This window comes from Pyxicephalus adspersus, chromosome 2 (genome assembly GCF_032062135.1).
Source record: "Pyxicephalus adspersus chromosome 2, UCB_Pads_2.0, whole genome shotgun sequence".
NCBI classification, from domain to species: Eukaryota; Metazoa; Chordata; class Amphibia; order Anura; family Pyxicephalidae; genus Pyxicephalus; species Pyxicephalus adspersus.
The window spans coordinates 157,235,115-157,255,668 of record NC_092859.1 but is presented as its reverse complement, the minus strand read 5'-3'; the positions used below and the strand labels follow the sequence as shown (position 1 = coordinate 157,255,668).

The window sequence follows — 20,554 nt, the reverse complement described above, 5'->3', positions numbered from 1 at the left end:
TACGCGCCGACGTACACGCACGGAGGGAGAAGAAGCTGGCCAGCTTCTTCTTCTCCGCCGGCCAGCTTCTTCTTCTCCGCCGGCCGGCTTCTTCTTCTCCGCCGGCCGGCTTCTTCTTCCCGGAGAAGGCACCCGACGCTGGAGGACGACGCTGGAGATCACCGCTGGAGGACGACGCTGGAACACGATGCTGGATCGCAGCAGGACCAGGGAAGTAATCGATAAACACAAACTTTTCTCACTATTTTCAAACAGTGAGAAAAGTTCGGGTTTATCGATAATTGTAACTATTTTAAGCCCAGACCAAGGTCGGGCTTATCGCTCGGCTGGTTAAAGGTTCCCCCATGTCAACAGCAGCCAACAGACACATTTGAAATATCAAATTTCAGTTTAGTGTAGTCATGGTGGGCAATGGGGTCGATTTACTAAATGAGTAGTAAACATTCTCATAGCTTAGACATTAAGCTAAAGATACTCAAATAGACTAAAAATACCCTATAAAGTGCATGTTAAAGAGTTTCTCTAATCAAAAATGTCTAAAATTTTCTTTCTGATGTCTTAGACAGCTGGAATAGATGCCCTATTGCAAATATTCCTTTGCTTCCTGTACCAAAGACAGGAGGTGGGGGAGCTCTCCACACACAGCCTGAAGAATTCATAGACCTGGTCACTGGAATCAGAGGAAGAAGCCTGAGAAATAAACTTTAAATATCAAGCGCTACAAAATACACAACCACATGATAAGATCCTCCATTAACCTACACACAAATAGAGATGTTGGGTTGATGGTAGGTATCAGCCTTGCCTGGTCTGCTCCCCCCTTTGGATTTGCCATCTTGAAGGATTGTGGTAGTAGTTGTGGCTATGGTTGTTGCTTTTAAGACGTGGTCAATATGATTTCAGATATACCGGACCCATCAGTCCCGAGGAAGCTTAGGTTGTGTGTTTTTGTAACAGCTGAAATATCTTTGAATTTTTATGATATATTAAATCATGTTTTTACCTTAAACTGTGTGATACATTCTATAATTAATTCCTTTAATTCCTGATTCATTCTTGGTTAATCAAAGGATAGTTCAGAGCTGAAATTTGATGGCTTGTAATTTTGAGTACATTTGATAGAATGAATACTTTTACATTCTCGATCAGGGTTCTCAACCAGGATTCTTCCAAAGTTTTACCAGGGGTTCCTTGAGCAATGAGCAGTTTGTGACTCTCCTGTCAGTTTAATTGACACCAATGACTTTTTGGCTATGCGTAAGGGTGAATCTTCCCCATGGCCAGCAATGTAAGAGGAATTCTTCCCATTGACTACCACACTAATGTACTATGAACTGTGAATATAGTGATTCTAGCAGGGATTTCCCCAAATCCTGAAAATGTTTTCAAGAGTCCCCCATACTGTTCCCTTGCAATAAAAACCTGACTAGGGACAAGGTTATTGTTAAAACTCATGGTTAAACTTCCATTATTTCATTTAAGCTGAGTAAACATTTGCAAACACCATTACTAGCCTGAAGTCTACTAGAAAACCAACTTTTATGTGAGTTTCAATTTCTTGCATTCACTATTTATTTTTTCTCTCTTCCCGATCACCAAAGGACAAAGTAGTGATGTGATGGTGAGTTGGGGGATCTACTGAGCACTGGGGGGACCAGGAATCTGATACTACTAAAGAAAGGTTGTTTTAGAGAAGCCTTCAGACTCCTATACCTCCCTACTAATGCAGCATTGGCAATGGGAAAGCTTTACATCTTTCACTATTTGTTAGCATAGCTCTTGATTGGTACGTCATTTTATGCTCATTTATCTTGCAATCCAACTGCCTTTTCAACCTTGAAATAATCTGAGGTTAAATTTAAATTCTTATGTTTTTGCCGTCTAAAAATTGGTGGCACTTCACACTTGGTCAGTTGTTGAAGAACTTGTCTAATTTTCAATGTATCTTGAGTGAATAATCACTTTATGAAACTCAGAGCTTTTGCTTAGGTAGTAATTATAAGATGTGAAAACAGCTGGGGGAAGGTGTGAGGTTCTTAAGCCTTCAAGTGCTTAAGGTGTGTATAGGAATGACAAAATGATGTATTCACAATAAGAGGGATATTAGCAACAAGGGGAAATAAGCCAGTGAGGTTTAAAGAAGGAAGACTAATGTGACAAAGTGACACTTTAATGCAGCACTCCACAATGTGTTGCATTACCAGAACACACACAAATGATAATCTGGATTTAAACACCTTAGATTATGTTGAATCTTTAAAAACGCAGGAAATGTAAATGATGATGTTAGGGCCACACGAACTATGAGGAGCAGTGCCTTACCAGGACAGGGAATATGGTTGTGATAAAGTATTTAAACTTTGCTATCCAGGAAGAGGTGGGTGGATAGGAGGCCGTTTATGCCTTCTTTAGTCTTTCCATTGCTGGTGGTGCCATCCTCTCTTTGCCTTGTTTTGGAGTCTTCAACCATTTCCACTTGTTGGGCTGGGATGATGTTCCATGAGCACACTAAACAGCACATTCATACCAAATCTTTTCTACCATAAACACCTGTTAATATGTTTTTTTTTCTTATTTTATACACTCGGTTTCACTTTAAAGAGGTCATAAATCAATACCTAAAAATTATGAACCATTTTTCCTATTGTCTCCTTCCCCTTTCCCAGTTATTTTCCCACCATGCCTCCTTTTTTCAGTGTGTCTCTGTGTGGGGGTGGATATCATGGTTGAGGAGAAAGCTTTGCTACCTCAATGCAGAGCTGCTAAATGATTGATGGGGTAATATTAAAAAAACTTCAGAAGTGGGGAAGTGCACAGAGTACAGAGCCAAATAATTGATGAATCCATTGACTCACCATGTCTTGTTCTTTACTGTGTAATGGTGGACATCTTGGTAGAGAAGAAAACTTTGCCTCCTCATTTCAGAGTTGGCTGATAACTTGAGATCTGATAATTGTAGGGATTATAAAGCAAGAAGCGGCATTAGAGGTGCACACAGTACAAATCCACAGAACTGATTTTACAGATTTCCATCCAACAAGAAGACCAGAACAGAAGTAACAACACCAAATCTCTCTCCAAATCTGGTGAGGCATGCAGCCCTCAAGAGCCTTAGATGAGCTCACACTGTAGATATACAATATAGAGCTTCAAGGCAAATAAATACCTAGAGCAATCTTTATTGACCTTTTTAACACAGGGAAAGCCCATGAAATAATTTTCAGGTCTTCAGGAAACCCGAGCTATATTTACTATATTCACAACTTATATTATCTTGAGAGTGATGGTCAATTGGAAGAATGCCTCATACATTTCGGCCCATTGGTAGGGCTACCACTTTACAGATAAGCAAAAAGATCATTGATATCTATTAAATTGACCTTGGAGTCCCAAACTCCTCATTGTTTAAGGAACCCCTAGCCACCTCTGGGGGAACCCTAGGTTTACACAGACCCCCGGTTGAGAAACACTGATCTAGACAAAGGTATACTGGTATTTAGGGTAAACTTCATGCAAAAAGTAGATATTTTAATGCATTGGTTAGGCACAATTCACATTTCTCCATGTTTCCTATAAGATAGCAAATGTTAGCTTTGTTGGTTGGATGTCAGCTTTAGGTGTTATTTGAAGCTTGATGAATCAGGGCTGGAGAGTGCTCCTGCAAAGGCCTGGCAGGCTTGCAATAAAGGTTTCAAACCCAATTTAAATATATAACCTCAGGAACAATATTCCTTATGACCATGCAGAACCAGTGGCACATCATAATGAAGATGCTGCCACACTGAATCACTCCATTCTGCTGTGGCATTCTCCTACAGCGACATAAAGCTGACAGTAGTTTACAAATAGCTATAAAACTAAATGGCTTCTTCTGATTTGCAGACACCCATGGTAATTGTACAGCTCCATCCCCCCTTTCCCGAATCAATTTACAATCTCCCAGAATCCCCCTTCATTATGCTCCAACAGGCTTTGCCCCCCGATGGTCTCATGTAAAGTATTATTGTGGAAGGTGTGAAGGAATTGAGAATGCTATGCAGATACAAAGTAGAATAATATTCTCAGACCGCTCGCTGAGCAAGGGACAGACAGAATTATTGCAGCCTGTACTACATTGCTCTTCTGGGTCCTGTGCTCTGAAGGTCAGATTCATAATACTGTCGTAACTTCTTACGTCTGGAGGATGTGAAAGGAAGACTTGCTGTAAGATTCGTCATTGCTTATTCATAGCACAGTACTTAAGCCCTTACGAAGGGTTAAAGGGCATTAATATATTCATCAAAGCTTTCGTATTACAGAACTAAATAATAGACTTGAAATATCGGAGGTGTTTATTCTTAATTGAATTTGCCCAGTGTGTCGTCTGTTTATCCCTGAGAAAAAATAAAGCAGACGGTGCTAAGGATTTTGGGGCTTCTTTCTTTTGAATGGCTCAAAGGCAATTGGCAAGTCGGAGCATCTAAGAATGAATTAAACTCCATTGAATAAAAACACTACAGGCTGCAAGGTTTTCAATTCGTATACTTCATGGCTATTGATATAGAACTGTCATGCTATGCTTTTTCTTTTTTGTTTTTTGTCTGCTGTGACTAGAACTGCCATTAGTATGATAACTGGCAAGGAAAATTACAAAAGTAAACCCGTCACAACAAGGATATGTAGGTTGAGGCTGATAATGTCTCCATCTGATAATGTTAGGTATAGGGCTGTTATGGTGTGGATCTGGCTTTGGTATTTGAAACTATGAGCTGGGAATAAGGAATTCTGATTGTAAGGCCATAGTCAATACCAGTATTCTCCAGACATCAGTTCCCCAATCTAATGCTGCAGTCTTCACCTATAGCAGCCCCTGCTCAGCTTCGGGAGTGGTTGTGACTGGTTGTGTCTCCCAGCACTCCGTTGCCCCCAGGACTTGGTGCGCAAGGGATGGTGTCTGGGGATAGGCTGGCAGCCGACCCGGAGTCCATAGATACATAGTACAGAATTACCAGGGAATCCAGAAAACAAGCCAAACACAAGAGTTCAGTCCACCAAAGGAGATACAAAGGGAAAGGCACAAGCAAAGTGTTCAAGCGGGTTGCCAGGAACAGACAAAGGTCAGCAACGGAACAACAATCAAGGGGAATAGGGATGCAGCAACCATCAGAGCAATGATCCTGAAACCCCTGTGCTACCGCGAGCGCAGCTGCCAGAGGGAATTGGCTGCACGCGCCCTCCTACGGTGGGGCATCGCCTGGAATTGTAGGCCCAAAGAGCGCATCCTAACACTGATTTTCTTTTGTTGCATACTTGTGTGCATAAATGTTCAGCTTCAGTAAAAAAACATTTGCCCCCCAGTTGTAGTACCCACGCTTCCTTTTCCCCGGTCATGTAACATGCAGTATAGTTTCCTTCTTTTCCTGTTCTCCGGCAAAGTACTATGAGTCCATGTAAAGAGGGACCTGATGGAGGAGGCATGACTGTGGAAGCAACTTGTCTCCAGAAAACAATTAAACTTAAATGAATGACAGAGTAAGAAGTGTGAGGTCTTGACTGATTGGAGTTAAGGGGTCAAATGTTATGGAGGAGCCACAAGGAAGAGCTGCTAAAATTGGTGGGATATCACTCTCAAAGGATGGATGAGAGAAGAAAGCTGATTCACCCAACAACCCTTAGGGTACTTTGTAGGATAGATCTAATTCAAGGTTTGTCGTTGCAGCTTGGCAGATTAGTGGTTCTCTGGTAGGATGATGACATGATGGGCCAATGAGGTAGTATTCTGCTCCTTCTTTTTAGTGTTCCTTGTTTTACTGACTGATTGATCCCTTGATAAAGTAGAAATAATCAGTTGGAGCTGTTCTAGAACCAGTGCAGTGTGTCTGAGGAGAACAATAGATTTTACTTACGCCCCTTTAGGTTAACAAAATCAACAGCGAAACCCCCTCCATGTATACAATAGCAATATAATTATTTATTGGAAGCATTTATTTTAATTTTTATTATCTTTTATTGGTAAAATTGTATTCTTAATCCATGTCATGGTGTCTATGTGGAAGCATTGGTAAGGGCACAAATTCTCAAATCCACCAGTCATGCCACCATCCATGGAGTCTGCCTTTAATGTACTGGCCTCACAGGAAAATGGTTCCTAATTGTCTACAAACACCATTGTTAGTGTAACAATAGTCTATACAATAAAGAATAACTGGCTGGTAGGTAGTGACAAATGAACTGGTGGGAGACCAAGTCTTATACACCACATCTTCCATACTGGAGTATATGAGGTATTTAGATAATTAGACACATAAATGTATTAGCAGTGCCCACCCAAAGAAAACAAACATTTGCTTGCTTCAAAACTGCAAGAAATTCGATCTATGCAATCATGAAAGCTTGGATTTTTATTATACAAATTGAGCCAATAATGGACATAATTTTACCTTTATTTTTTTATATAATTCCCTATTTAAAAAAGAACAGGTTTTGTTACAAGGCAATCAGGCTTCTAAAAGTGGAGAACAGAGATACTTTATTATCTATAAGGTGGCAATTGGAAGCTCTGTGCATTTTTATAGTTAATTAGTAATTGATCATCATTAGTTCTAGCTAGGATTGCAGCTTTAAAAAGTAGTAGAACACGGCTCATCGACTCACTGTGCAGTATGGTATACGTTCTTTATACAATGGTTATTAGGTTTACCTCCACTTTGTACATATAGTAAATTGGACTATAGTGGTGATAAATATTGGCAATTATAGGACTGTCAATCCGGTTGAAAAGTTGCAATTTTTCAGGGCATTGGTACTTTGATAAATGTAGACAAAAGAAATGGGCATTATTATGCCAATATCACAAATTTTTCAGGGAAACTGGAAGTTTGGCCCTTTGATTAACAGGCCCGTTTCTTTCTATTGTGGAGAATATTATCTCTTTTTTTGTCTTACTGATAGTGGTCAGTTACTTGGGACATAAGGAAAACTCTCCAACATGGGTGCAGACAACAATAAAACACGTTTAAAAGAGCTGAGAAGTATATTCTCCATTTAATGTTCTTGTAAATCCTCCATTTCACAAATAAAAAGGAAGATAGCATATAATAAGAATTAGAAACAAACTTTCTTTTAGGAATCCATCAGATGTTCTTTTAGTATAATGATACACATTTCAAGAAATAAGCCTTTGTGTTTGAAATGGATTTGCAGTTTCACATTACAAAGTGGCCCTAACATTTTCTAATGAGATTTTTTTTACCAATTGCAATATATGGTATATTGGACACCTGGGAATCTAAAGTGGCTCCAGAAGAGGTCGTATGGGGGTATGGGAGACCAGTGTCTGCTAGACATCAGCTATGCTGTATAAATGAAGAAGGGCATTGATACTATGAAGGTTTATATAAGTGTTTCTTAACTCTGGTTCCTCCAGGGGTTGCCAGATGTTCCTTGTGCAATGAGCAGTTTGTGTCTTGCACGTCAACTGAAAACAATGATCTGTAAGAGGAACATTTTTCCCACTGGTCAGCAATGTAAGGGACATTCTCCTCACTGGCCACCATGGAAATATACTGTGAATTGTGTATATATTAATTATACAGGTTCCCTAGGACCTGAAAGTTATTTCAAGGGCTCGCCCATGTTACAACGGTTGAGAACTGGTTTATACCATGGCTGTACTTATGTAATTCAGAAAATGGTCACTGTACAAAGAACCCACTTAGATGTAAATGTTATTAGCTCATATAAACATCCATTTAATATATTTCTCTTATTATCAAGATTGAAATTTTCAATGCTTTAAACTAAATTCAGCCATGTAATGTTGGTCTTTTATGTGCCTAGTTGTTTTCCCAGGCAGCACAAAGGCCCATGGAGTTCTCAATAGAGACGTATGTTCTTTCTTCTAAGCTTCCCAGCTGATTATTAATGGTGTCTATCCTAACGATGGACCAATAGTGGTTCATAGGTGTTGGGAGGGGTAAAGACAATTTGTGATATTAGTATTTTGGGGCACCTGGGGAGCACTGGAAGAATGGCAGCTTCATTTCATAGTTATCTTCAGTTTTTGGCCCATCGAATTCCATCCAATTCAAATATACTTCCTGTGTTCATGAAGTGAAACTGTCCTACAATTTATCACACAGATTGCCCCCTTTTTTATTAAATATGTGCTACAATGTGTCAATTGAATTATATTTTGTTATTAGAAAATGCTACCTTGCGATGCTTTGCCCTTCCCCAGTCCTCTAGTAAGGATCCTTGTAACAGGCTTCAATCAGCTAATATTGATGGCTTTAAATATTACCATGAGACACTGCTGAGATCATGCAGAATTCATTACAGTTGAAATTCATCATCAATTGACCTCCATCTGACCTACATTTAACCTATTTTACCTAATTCTGCATTCCAAAAGATTTGTATTGGGAGAGAAGCAGTTTTGATGCACACAAAAGCCCATGAACATTGAACCTAAAAGTAATTTTTGCTGCCATCAATGCACCAGAAACTGTGAAGCCATCGGTGGTTTCCAGAAGCCAAGAGGCAAGATGAGTTCCATGTACCCAAAAGCCATCCTCTGAAACAAAATACCTTCATGAAAGATTGATCTATTCAAGTGCATACAAGTGGAACCAATAGATAAAAAAACATTCAACATACACTTTAGAGAGCAGAACACTGAATTCTTCATGTTTTATACTTTTTATTGATAAAAACTACACAAAAGCTATAACTGATCATAATAGTAATAAAAAAAAAACAATTGATACTTTCTTTTGTGATTTGAGACTGTGTTTGTCAATAAAATCCAAATCAATCTGGGAACAATATTCCCTATATGTGCCTGCCTGTTCTGTAGATCTTTCATGACTCTAAGCCGCCATTGATACTTTTATTGAGTTTGATCTTTCCTAAATACTGCACCCCCCCCCCCCCTGTGTCTGGCAGTCTGAAAAAACGCAAACCTTTCTAACAGGAAAACAGGAAAGAAACACAGTTCAAAGAGATCCACTGGGTTATTCAACATGAAACAATAAGCATTCCCTAACCCCAAAATCCCAACAGTCTCCCATGTTTGGTTCATCTGTATTGGAACCATGCAACGTGTAGAAAATAGGAAACCAAATGTACAAGCAGATTAAACTCCCGTATGCAGCTGGAGTGGATCCAAAACTAGTTAAGAAATCCCTTAGGTGGATCCAGTTTTGTGTTCTATTTTATTTAAATTTATTTTTTTTATACACCAGTAGGGTTTACATAATCCTTTAAAGCCAAGATAAACGCCTTTGCTTTTCTCAAATCATTGTTTCAAGTTCCATGGCCCTGAAGGCTGAAACGGGTCCCATGCTGAAGCTGTTTGGCTTAGTGTATTAATTTTTTTTAATTTTTTGTTTATTGTGAGAGCACATAGCATTTACAAGGTGCTCCTATCAGCTTTGATCTTTATAGGTCCTCTATGAGCTTCTTCCAAATGTCACAATCCAAGACTCCCGATGTTATTGGTTTGGTATCCTCTCAATGTATATGGCAGGTGCTGCTGAGCGAGCTATTGTTGAGATGTAGCTCTGGTCCCTACTAAGCTCTAGGTTGGTGGTTTCTCTTTGCTCTCGAGATGTCCCATCAAAGCCCTTATTTACAAGGAGGGTCTTGTGGGTCTGGCAATATCCAACCATTGGCTGGTCATAGGTATAATATGGTAGGGTCTTCATGTGCCGTGGAATCTAGAGAAACAAAAAAGAATAAATTAGACATAGGTTCCATGAAAAGATGGCATATCATTTACATTCATTAAAGTGTCAACCCAAGATTGATTTTAGACTTTCAAAAACAACAAGGCAACTAGTCAGTTCTCCATATGGTAGGTCACAGCTGGAGTTCCCATTTCAACTACAAGGTTTTATATAGATACCAATGACATATCAACTATTTGTGCTGCTTTCTTCAAGCAGAGAATATCGCAAAGGCAGTTAGAGCACCTTGTAATGCTCATGGGTGGGACACCAATATAACTGCGGGTGCTCTTAATACCCATTCAATAAGACACTGAATAGTTAGATCTGCCACTGGACTCTTTAAATTGAAGCTTTCACAAGTAAGCAAGAACACATTGAAGAGCAGATAGAAACACTTCTTTTAATATTTCTTCACTGAGTTCTCCTAAACCCAGTACTGTGCCTAGCGACTCCAAATTATTATTTAATACTATCGCAACCGCAGTATGTATATTGCTGTACATTATTATATAAAATCAAGCTCTGACAAACTTAGTTAAAGACATTCTACTTTATCTAGTTAACAAAAAGCTGCCAAAGCTTCTCTTCTTGGTAACAATTCCACTTCAAACACAACCAATCATCGGAATTAATATTAATAATAGAAAAAATGTGGAATATTCTAAAAACATAGACACATTGTGTTTGACATTTGACAGTCTTTAACAAAACAGAAATGTCCAAAGATATATATATATATATATATATATATATAGTGGAAGCTGTTGGAATATTCCAATTTTTCCCAGAAAGAAAAGTGATAACTCGTTGTTCGGCCTTATGAAGATTATGAAATATCACATGTTGGGTGCACCAGTTACATGTTTTGAAACGATAAGAATAATCCAGTGTAATTAACTCAACAATAAGAATATCATGCTAGAATGCAGCTAATTATCCAGGATTCACCCTCATTTTGTCTTGTTAACCAATTTCACAGCTTTGGCAGGTAGAGAGTAAAAAACCTCCATAGACTTATTATAGAGAGCACATACAAAGATCATATGTTATCATGTATTGTTTGCAAGTACTCAAATCCAATCCATTTTATGCACACGGCACACACAAATTCCGGCACGATATATATATTTAAACAAAAACACGTCAGATCCCCCCATCATCTAACTACACTGCCATTTTAAAAAAACTGAATAGTAATTTTGGGTGTTTGCTCCGATCATTGCATGGCGGTGGTAGATTTCTTTGCACGCTATAGAATTCAATATATGTACTATAGGGTATTATGGATCTGTTCTCTTAGGGGAAGCCTATGATAGTAAAAATATACAGGCTACCATTGCTTGGTTGGCATACTGATCCTTTTATTTCAATATCTTATTGGAATTCTGTGCTTTGCCTATAAAGCATTAACATCAGGTTCCCTTACAATATAGACCCCCAAACTCTTTTACCCCCCAAACAACTCCATTCAGCCACTGGGAATAAAAAAAAGTTATTTTTTAAGCTGACAAGATAAACTGGGCTATAACCCCCCCACCCATATGAAATTGCTGATTGGTCCAGTTATGTCACATAGGTAAGTGTAGCAGGGGTAGCAGAAATGGTGGGGATATCTGGGGCTACCACTGGAGAGCTACCCAAAAGTTCATTTTTTTCAGCAAAATAAATAGAAAATATGGAAAACTGAATATTGTATCTATATGTGGTTTTGTGTGAACATCTTTGTTTTGGTTGGAGTGACCTGATAAGAGGAAAATTGTCATTGTTGATGACCTAACAGGTCATGAGAATGAAGGAGTTGGGAATATACAAATTATATTGTTTTATTTAGCTCATGTTTTGACGGTATACTATAACAAAGATGTTTGGCCAAAGGGAGCTATTACTGTAATGGTCATATAACATTTTTTTTCCCTTAATACTTGTTCTTTAGAAATATTACATTTACTAATTTTAATTTTTAAATATTTGTATGTAATTTAAAAGTAAAGAAATTGGTTTCAAATGAGGGAAAATCTCTTTAATGATGGACAGCATGTTTTATAGATTTGCTTTAAAATCATTCCACCTTAACACTGCACAGTTTTCACGTTTTCGTGTGTTTATATGGTTATTCTCTGGACTCTCCTGTTTCCCCAACAACTCCAAAAACAGCAACAAAACCAACGTGCATTAATGGTTTCCAAATGCTGAAAGCAATATGAATGTGTGATATTAAAAAAATAATAAATAAAATAAACATAATTAAAAAATGAAGAATTTGAAAAAAAACCCTGACCAGTTCCATTACCAGTATAAAAGCCCATAACCTTGTACATCACGTGCTCATAGAACTCTTCTAGACACTGAAATGTTTGTTGCACATTGTGATCGGTTTATATAACGAATGCATGCCATCAGTAAAGCTGTACACCTTCATCCTTGCTTCTCATTGGTGCTAAGCCTAATTCCAATATTTAAATACTTCCTTTCACAACTTCCTTATCTTTTCCAAACAGATCCCTGTCCATTTTTCAAATTAGCAAACGCCTCAAACTGCGAGAAGAGGAAATACATTCATATCTTAATAATAATTTAGTAAGATCCGAGAAAATAATGCCGAAGAGTTTTGGGTGCCAGTAAACCTTATTAATGAAGAGTTTTTACAGGTTTCAAAGAGGGGGCAGAGCTCAGATATTGTGGAATGGGATCCATTACTGCTATTACAAGACTGCTGTAAACTTGTGGTTCTGAATAGGACATTCACCAAATATGTTTGAGAGTCGGTCACTGCAATTCCAATGAACCTGGAAATTTCTTTACCAGAGTTTGGCGTATTTCAGATTTACTGAATTATAAAAAGACCCCTTGGTATTTTCTTAATGTGATTTGAAGCTCCCAATGCCAGTCAAAAGTACAATTTCCATTTAATTCCTACTAATTCCTAACTAATTTGTAGTTTCTAAGCCACTGCTAAATGAACTGTATGATATGCACATATGGTTTAATTGTATGATATTAATAAATGTTATGGTAAGCTAGGCACTATGCCAACTTGAAGAACAGTTCCTCTGCTCAAATTTATGCATAGTTTACAGAAATTGTGATTGGTGGAACTTCAGTTCCCTGACAGCCACTAACCAATATGAACAGCGATCACTGGGTATCTTACCAATGAACCTACAGCAGATGGTTCCATTGGCTACCAGCACGGTTTGCTCAGTGCCTGGCACAGGTTTGAATCTTCAAAGAATGTACAGGTTCTCCTCATGTTTGCATGGGATTCCTCCAGGCACTCTGGTTTCCTCCCACATCGCAAAAACATGCAATTAGGATTACTGGCTCTCAGAAAATGACCTTAGACTGTGTTAATGACTATGGTAGGGACATTTTTGTAGATTTGGAGCCCCTTTGAGGGACAGTTAGTGACATGATCATAGACTTTGTAAAGTGCTATGTAATATGTCGTCCCCATATAAATAAAAGAATAACAGCTGTTAGCCTGTTGTTAATGTACACAGCAGGCAGTATTTCCAATGGTTGGTGCCTATCAGAAATAAAACTGATATCACACTTATCTCCCCAAAAATGTATCTCCCCAAAAATGCAAATATATCCACCTGATTCGCCTATAAAGTAAGTACTTTTCTCTTCTGCAAACCATACCACTGGTGTGGAGAAATTGCGAGTGTCTTCTATGTCTCCTGCAGCACTCATTGCTTTCTGCAGTGGACCCTACACCACTAAATGGGACAGAAAAGCCATGGTGGTTTGTTGGAGGGGCCAATAGGCAGGGTTGCAGATAGCAGGAGAGATATTAACATTTTCTATTGTTATGACAGGGTCTCTTGTATATGGTATAAAGTAAGACCTGGAAACTAATTGCACATAGTGGAAAGTAGGCAGAGGGCCTGCATGGCTATGTGCATGGGAAAAGTGGAATTGAAAGCGTTAAGGGGGAAATATTCTGGAGTGGCAGGTGAGAAAGGCAATTGGTAGTATGGAATTTGGGGGTGCAGAGCAGAGAGAGGAAAAGTAAGGAAACAGGAAATAAAGGGTCTCTATTATCAGGAAAGTGAAGAGTAAAGTTCCCCGTTCCCAATAAGTCGTAGAAGAATAGAGGAGTTGGTTTGCTACTAGGGGTTGGCGGTTTGAGGTCCTCAGGGGCAGTGTTTTTGGTTTAGGTTGGTTGAACCCATCTATGGTATGGGAGCCCTATAAATGAAAGTGGTGTAGCCAATAAGAGGTAAATGGCTGTTGGTAGGCTGTTGGAATTGATATTTGTTCATATGGCGGTGAAGGTTGGCTGGGAGCAACAATATCATGGCAGTGGCAGACCCTTCTCCCTGGGGGGAATTAGGGCCTTCGAGGACCAGTAACCTGATGATACAGTGTTAGGAATTTTTTTTGTTGTTATCTTGTTATAATGTTATCTTGTTATATGGTTATATATATATATATATATATATATATATATATATATTTGGTTATTTAAGTTGGTTTATTGTGGTTAAAAAAATGTGTTATATAATAAACAGCTGCAAAGCCATTTTACCCCAAACTGGTGTGTTGTCTTTATTTGGGGGGGTGAGGGGTAAAGAGGGAGGCACTGTTGCAGCAGGGGAAGGTGGTGCGAGTATCCAGGCGGCACAAGTCATGGCGTATATGGTATAATGGTGGACAATATCTTCTACGAAACACTTGACCTTCTACCATCCCATAGTGATCAACCAGAGCGCTGCACAGAAAGGTTCCAGCGGTGCCGAATTTCCTCTAAGGATACATTCAGACTTGGCAGAATTATACAATAAGTGTTGGAGTTTTGTGGTCTTTTAATTTCCCAGAGATGAGAGCAGATTGATGCATCTATTATCCAGAAAGTTTAGACAATGGCCTATTATTACGTCTTTCTCCAAAAAATAGTCAGAGATGATTAGTAATCATTTCCTTCTGTAGCCACAATCTAGAATAGTGTGAAATAATGAACGGAGGACGGGAATACTTGAAGACACCAGAGGAGCCCGGGGTCACGGCATAAAGGAAATGTTAAAAGACACTTCAGGTAAAATGGAAAATCCTTCTTCCAGACACAATAGCGAGTGCAGATTCCTTTTTCTTTTCTTTCTTTCTTTTCTACAGCCCATCTGTGTTTCTGTGCATCATGGCAGCAACATCCTTAAAGAAGACACAAATTGTATCAATGGGGTTGATTTGCTTAAAGATTGGGGCAGGGTCCTCCCTCTGTGTCATGGTCTGTATCTGTCTGTTATTTGCCACCCCTATTTATTGTACAGCGCTGTGTAACATGTTGGCGCTTTATAAATACTGGTAATAATAATAAATAACATTGATGATAATATTAAAAGCAAAGTGAATTGCATCTCTTCCAAGGGACATTTCACTTAGCTTAGTAAATGAGATGAAGCTCTGCTGACCTTTTAATCATCTGCAATTTTTTTTTATTTACATTCCCCTACATGCAGATAAGTGAATCATTAACATATTCATTTGGCTAAGTGAACAGCACCTCTGCATTTTGTTCACATGCCGTAAAATGCATGTAGCACCTCACATATTGACAAATGTTTGGTGCTATTTATTTTGATTAGCACCCCAATGTACAGAGAGACCCACAGCCAAGAAAAAGGGAAAAGGTGCAGGGGCTCCATGACAGGATGGCAAGGGAGCAGGGGTATAGTGGGGCGGGCATGTGTGGGAACGGCGTGTTCTCACTTTTTTCGGGAATGAGCATGTCTCTTATTTTGCAATCAATTCTTTGGTGGTCCGCGGCTGTGGTCGGTCTGACCCCCCGGTGGGGTCAGGAAAAAGACCCCGTTGGGGGGTGCACACTGGTCAGAGCCGCGGTCCATGTCTCCCATATGAAATTGCAGGCTCAGGGCGGTGAACGGGATGGCTCTCTTAACACAACTCGCACAAAGTGGGCAGGTTCTGGTATCATGACCTCACTCTCGGGGAAGTTCCTTCCCCTTTTAGTGACACACAGGAGGGGTGTAGTGGGGCGGGCACGTTTAGGTAACAATGATGCGCATGCGCGCTCGCCGTGGATAGTACCGTGCCTCCTTTTCTTTTTTTTTACGACCACACCCCTGCAAGGGAGCCAGGTAATAAAGGGTTAGAGAAGGGTCTGATGGGAAAAGGAGCTAATTGGCTAGGGGGTGGGTAAAATTTGGAGTGGACAAAAAGTAATGTAAAGGGGGTTAGGGCTTGGGGGAGTTCACAAGCAGGCAGGGCCCAGAGTAAGAAAATTTCCCACCCACCCTTCTCCTTTTAATTGTTTTTTGTGTTTTTTTGGCTTGTGATTGGGCAATTTTGTTGAGGCAGCTGAGTTTTCAAGAAGGCAGAGTGTTTTGGTGGTATTGCGAAGTAGTGTGACCAAATCTTCGATATGGAGTCTTCTGAATTTGAAAGTGAGTAGTAAAAGGAAAGTTTGGGTTAAGCCCTGGAAGGGTCTGTATAGGGATGGTGACTGGAGGCCAAAAATAACAATCTACAGCAGACATAAGGGGCAGCATGGTGGCTCAGGGGTTAGCACTCCGGTGCAGCACTAGGTCCCAGGTTCGATTCCCAGCCAGGACATTATCTGCATGGAGTTTGCAGGTTCTCGCCGTGTCTGCGTGGGTTTCCTCCGGGTACTCCGGTTTCCTCCCACATCCCAAAAACATGCAGTTAGGTTAATTGGCTTCTCCCTAACAATTGACAGAAAGGTTCCAGCGGTGCCGAATTTCCTCTAAGGATACATTCAGACTTGGCAGAATTATACAATAAGTGTTGGAGTTTTGTGGTCTTTTAATTTCCCAGAGATGAGAGCAGATTGATGCATCTATTATCCAGAAAGTTTAGACAATGGCCTATTATTACGTCTTTCTCCAAAAAATAGTCAGAGATGATTAGTAATCATTTCCTTCTGTAGCCACAATCTAGAATAGTGTGAAATAATGAACGGAGGACGGGAATACTTGAAGACACCAGAGGATCCCGGGGTCACGGCATAAAGGAAATGTTAAAAGACACTTCAGGTAAAAAGGAAAATCCTTCTTCCAGACACAATAGCGAGTGCAGATTCCTTTTTCTTTTCTTTCTTTCTTTTCTACAGCCCATCTGTGTTTCTGTGCAGCATGGCAGCAACATCCTTAAAGAAGACACAAATTGTATCAATGGGGTTGATTTGTTTAAAGATTGGGGCAGGGTCCTCTCCTCCCTCTGTGTCATGGTCTGTATCTGTCTGTTATTTGCCCCCCCTATTTATTGTACAGCGCTGTGTAACATGTTGGCGCTTTATAAATACTGGTAATAATAATAAATATAATAACGTTGATGATAATATTGAAAAGTAAAGTGACTTGCACCTCTTGTAAGAGACATTTCACTTAGCTTAGTAAATGAGATGAAGCTTTATTTACATTCCCCTACATGCAGGTAAGTGAATCATTAACATATTCATTAAGCTAAGTTTATTATCTATTGCAAGGGAATCATTCACCTTAAAGATAAATTTTATCAAAATCAGTTCCATTAGCCACCAACCAAGTGAATAACCTTTATTCCTATTGTGTCCACATTCAAGGTACATTCACCCCTACAGTGAAAAACTGCAGGATTGGCTACTCCCAGGCAGATAGCCAACTGCACCACAACTAACCACATTTTCTGCAGCTGTGGAGAAAATCTTACAACAACAGCAACTGTGCAGACAAAAGCAACTTGTCGCTATTGGGAAACCTTGCTGCAATCTGCAGCGATCGTATGAATAGAAATAGTTTGGATCATGGTAGAAACTGCAGGAAAACCATACGGCTTACCACAGTTCTGAAGGGCCATTAGGCTCCCACTGCACCTCTGCATTTCGTTCACATGCCATAAAATGCATGTAGCACCTCACATATTGCACCCCAATGTACAGAGAGACCCACAGCTATGAAAAAGGAAAAAGGTGCAGGGGCTCCATGACAGGATGGCAAGGGAGCAGGGGTATAGTGGGGCGGGCATGGGTGTGAACGGCGTGTTTTCACTTTTTTCGGGAATGGGCATGTCTCTTATTTTGCAAATAAAACTTTGGTGGTCCACGGCTGTGGTCGGCCTGCCCCCCGGTGGGGTCAGGAAAAAGACCCCGTGCACACTGGTCAGAGTGGAGGTCCATGTCTCCCATATGAAACACAACTCCTACAAAGTGGGCAGGTTCTGGTATCATGATGTCACTCTCGGGGAAGTTTCTTCCCCTTTGAGTGACACATAGGAGGGGTGTATGGGGGCGGGTATGTTTACATAACAATGATGCGCATGTGTGCACGCCGTGGATAGTACTGTGCCCCCTTTTCTTTTTTTTACGACCACACCCCTGCAAGGGAGCCAGGTAGTTAAGGGTTAGAGAAGGGTCTGATGGGAAAAAGAGCTAATTGGCTAGGGGGTGGGTAAAATGTGGAGTGGACAAAAAGTCCAGGAGTTAGGACTGGGGGAAGGTGACAAGCAGGCAGGGCCAAGAAAATTTCCCACCCACACTTCACCGTTTTATTGTTTTTTGGGTTTTTTTGGCTTGTTATTAGGCATTATTGTTGAGGCAGCTGAGTTTTCTAGAAGGCAGTGTGTTTTGGTGGTATTGAGAAGTAGTGTGGCCAAATCTTTAATATGGAGTCTTCTGAATTTGAAAGTGAGTAGTAAAAGGAAAGTTTGGGTTAAGCCCTGGAAGGGTCTGTGTAGGGATGGTGACTGGAGTCCAAAAATAACAATCTATAGCAGACTTAAGGGGCCGAAGCTTACTATTTTGTTATTGGTAGAGTCTTCCAGAAGCTGCAGCCAGGAAGTAATGTTTGTTGTACTTTGGTTGGTTAAGTTATGTTTAATTTGGTTAAATTATTTGTGGAGGAGGGCATTATTGAGGGGTGATAAAAAAGGGGAGGAGTCTGGACAGCCAGGAGGGGTCGTGGAAAAACCTGGGGCCTCGGGGCTGCACTGGTCATGCAGCACACATATGATGTAACACACTTGCAGCACAGATGTGAACAAAACATTGTACATTGTAGCAACCTAGGTGTGTTGCAGGCCACTTTAAGGTTTTTCAGTGTAATATGTGGGCAAATAATGCTGCATATGTATTACTAGCATGCACAAACATGAGAGGAGCCTAAAGCAGAATTAGGTATTTGTAGGTTTGCATGTTTTTCCTTTCACACCTAGATATATATTATTACAATTTGTGGTGCAGTGCAATGTATACCCTGGAATCTGTAGAATACGAAAGGACAGACCCACTAATGTGTGTACAATAAAAAAGAAAGGGAACACATTACATATATAATGTAGACACAATCCCTATGCAGAGAGAATCAGTAACAAGTACAAAGTAGCTTTAATTGGAAGGAATAATAATTTAATTAAATATCAAATACATCAGTAGTGCATTGTCGTGTATTGTGGTGTGAAGCAATAAATGTCTGTTGGCAAGGTGCCTTGGGGAGCCATTAAAAATGAATGAAATCACAGCACATCAGCACGCAAAATGTAAGTTGTTATGCATTGTGGAACGCACGTGCTGCCACATCACAACAGAATAAGCCCATTCTAAAGGATAGAAATAGTTATATCAAACTGCAAGCTTGCAATACTCTACCAAACTTTAATGTCAAGCTGCAGTTTTTTTATAGAAGAAAGTTGTTTTTCACCCGCCCAGACTTTATGGAGCCTGAGCATTGTTGATGTCTCTGGCACTCCAAAAGAAACGGGTGGCGGTGTACTCCGAGGTGGAAGGTTGGGAAGGGGCAGCAACTGTGTCAGCCCGGCTCCTAGTGAATAATGGCCAGATTGCCACCCGCAACTTCTAAAGAGTGAGCATTTTCCCATTTCCACACAGCCCATGCAGCTGGAAGCTACTTACTTTTCTACAAAAGATTGAGGCTGACATTTACAATTCAGCAGCTTGAAGTCTTAAATGATAAATGCACTTTTTTTATTGAAAAGGTAAACATGGACTCAACGGGGTAATTAATGTGCCAAGGCCAATATATGCAATGTATTGTAATGTGAATACCAATAGGTTGCTTTGCATTGCAGTATTGCTATTAGAACCATTTTATTTAGTTCATTCTAATAAAGATATGAAAGTTGTGGATTTAGCAAATTGTGGGAAGAAAATTCTAAGTACTGCATAGGTTAATGGCAACAGATGAAACTGTCCATACAGCACAGGCCAGAGTGACGAGGCTAGAGCTTAGTTCACACAATCAGAGTTAATGGGGCGAATGCTTAATTTGAGACACAAACGGTGATTCATTCATTAATGTAATCAACCGTGTTTACGGGGCATACTCGGATTCTGTAGCCTCTCCGCACCATGTAGCACAGGCTCAGCCTACATATTGGCTGTGGCTGTGATTAAATGGTACAAACATGATTGCTTTATAACATGTTCCATTCATACCAGTTAGGAAATAAGCTCCAGGGTTTCACTATTAAGCACCCCAGACAATCAGTGCTCCCTCCTAATGGTTATTTACTCAATGAAACCTGTGCTACACTAAGCAATGACAAAGGATATACAGCCATGGCCAAGGTAAGTCACACGCTTTATTATTTCATTGTGCCGCCTTTAGCTTTTATAACGGCTCCCATTCACCATTGGTATGGCTTTGATAAAATTTTGCAATGACACAACAAGTATTTCTATGCAGAGTTGCATTGATTTTCCTCCAAGATCTTGTATTGATGATGACAAAGTTGGAGCGCTGCATAAAGTCTTCTCAAGTTCATCACAAAGATTCTCCATGGGGTTCAGGTCTGGGCTCTGTGGTGGTCAGTTCATGGGGGGCAATGATGTCTAATGTTCTTTGAACCACGTTTTGACGATTTGAGCC

General features: G+C 40.0%; 1 protein-coding gene across 4 annotated transcripts in view; it reads right to left on the bottom strand.

The window, feature by feature from the left end:
* Window positions 1-8,509: 8,509 nt before the first annotated feature.
* The window catches only part of LRRTM4 (leucine rich repeat transmembrane neuronal 4), a 472,043-nt gene continuing 459,998 nt past the window's right edge, over window positions 8,510-20,554 (bottom strand). For 2 of the 4 annotated variants that reach the window (XM_072402845.1, XM_072402847.1), the window contains one exon: window positions 9,567-9,698. Coding sequence is in view for 2 of the 4 variants with exons in the window: in XM_072402843.1 (XP_072258944.1) it covers window positions 9,474-9,698 (225 nt within the window). In the remaining 2 variants the exon portion in view is untranslated. Of the gene's footprint in view, window positions 9,699-20,554 lie in introns of all 4 variants that reach the window. The other 2 variants (XM_072402843.1, XM_072402846.1) reach the window with 2 other exon arrangements.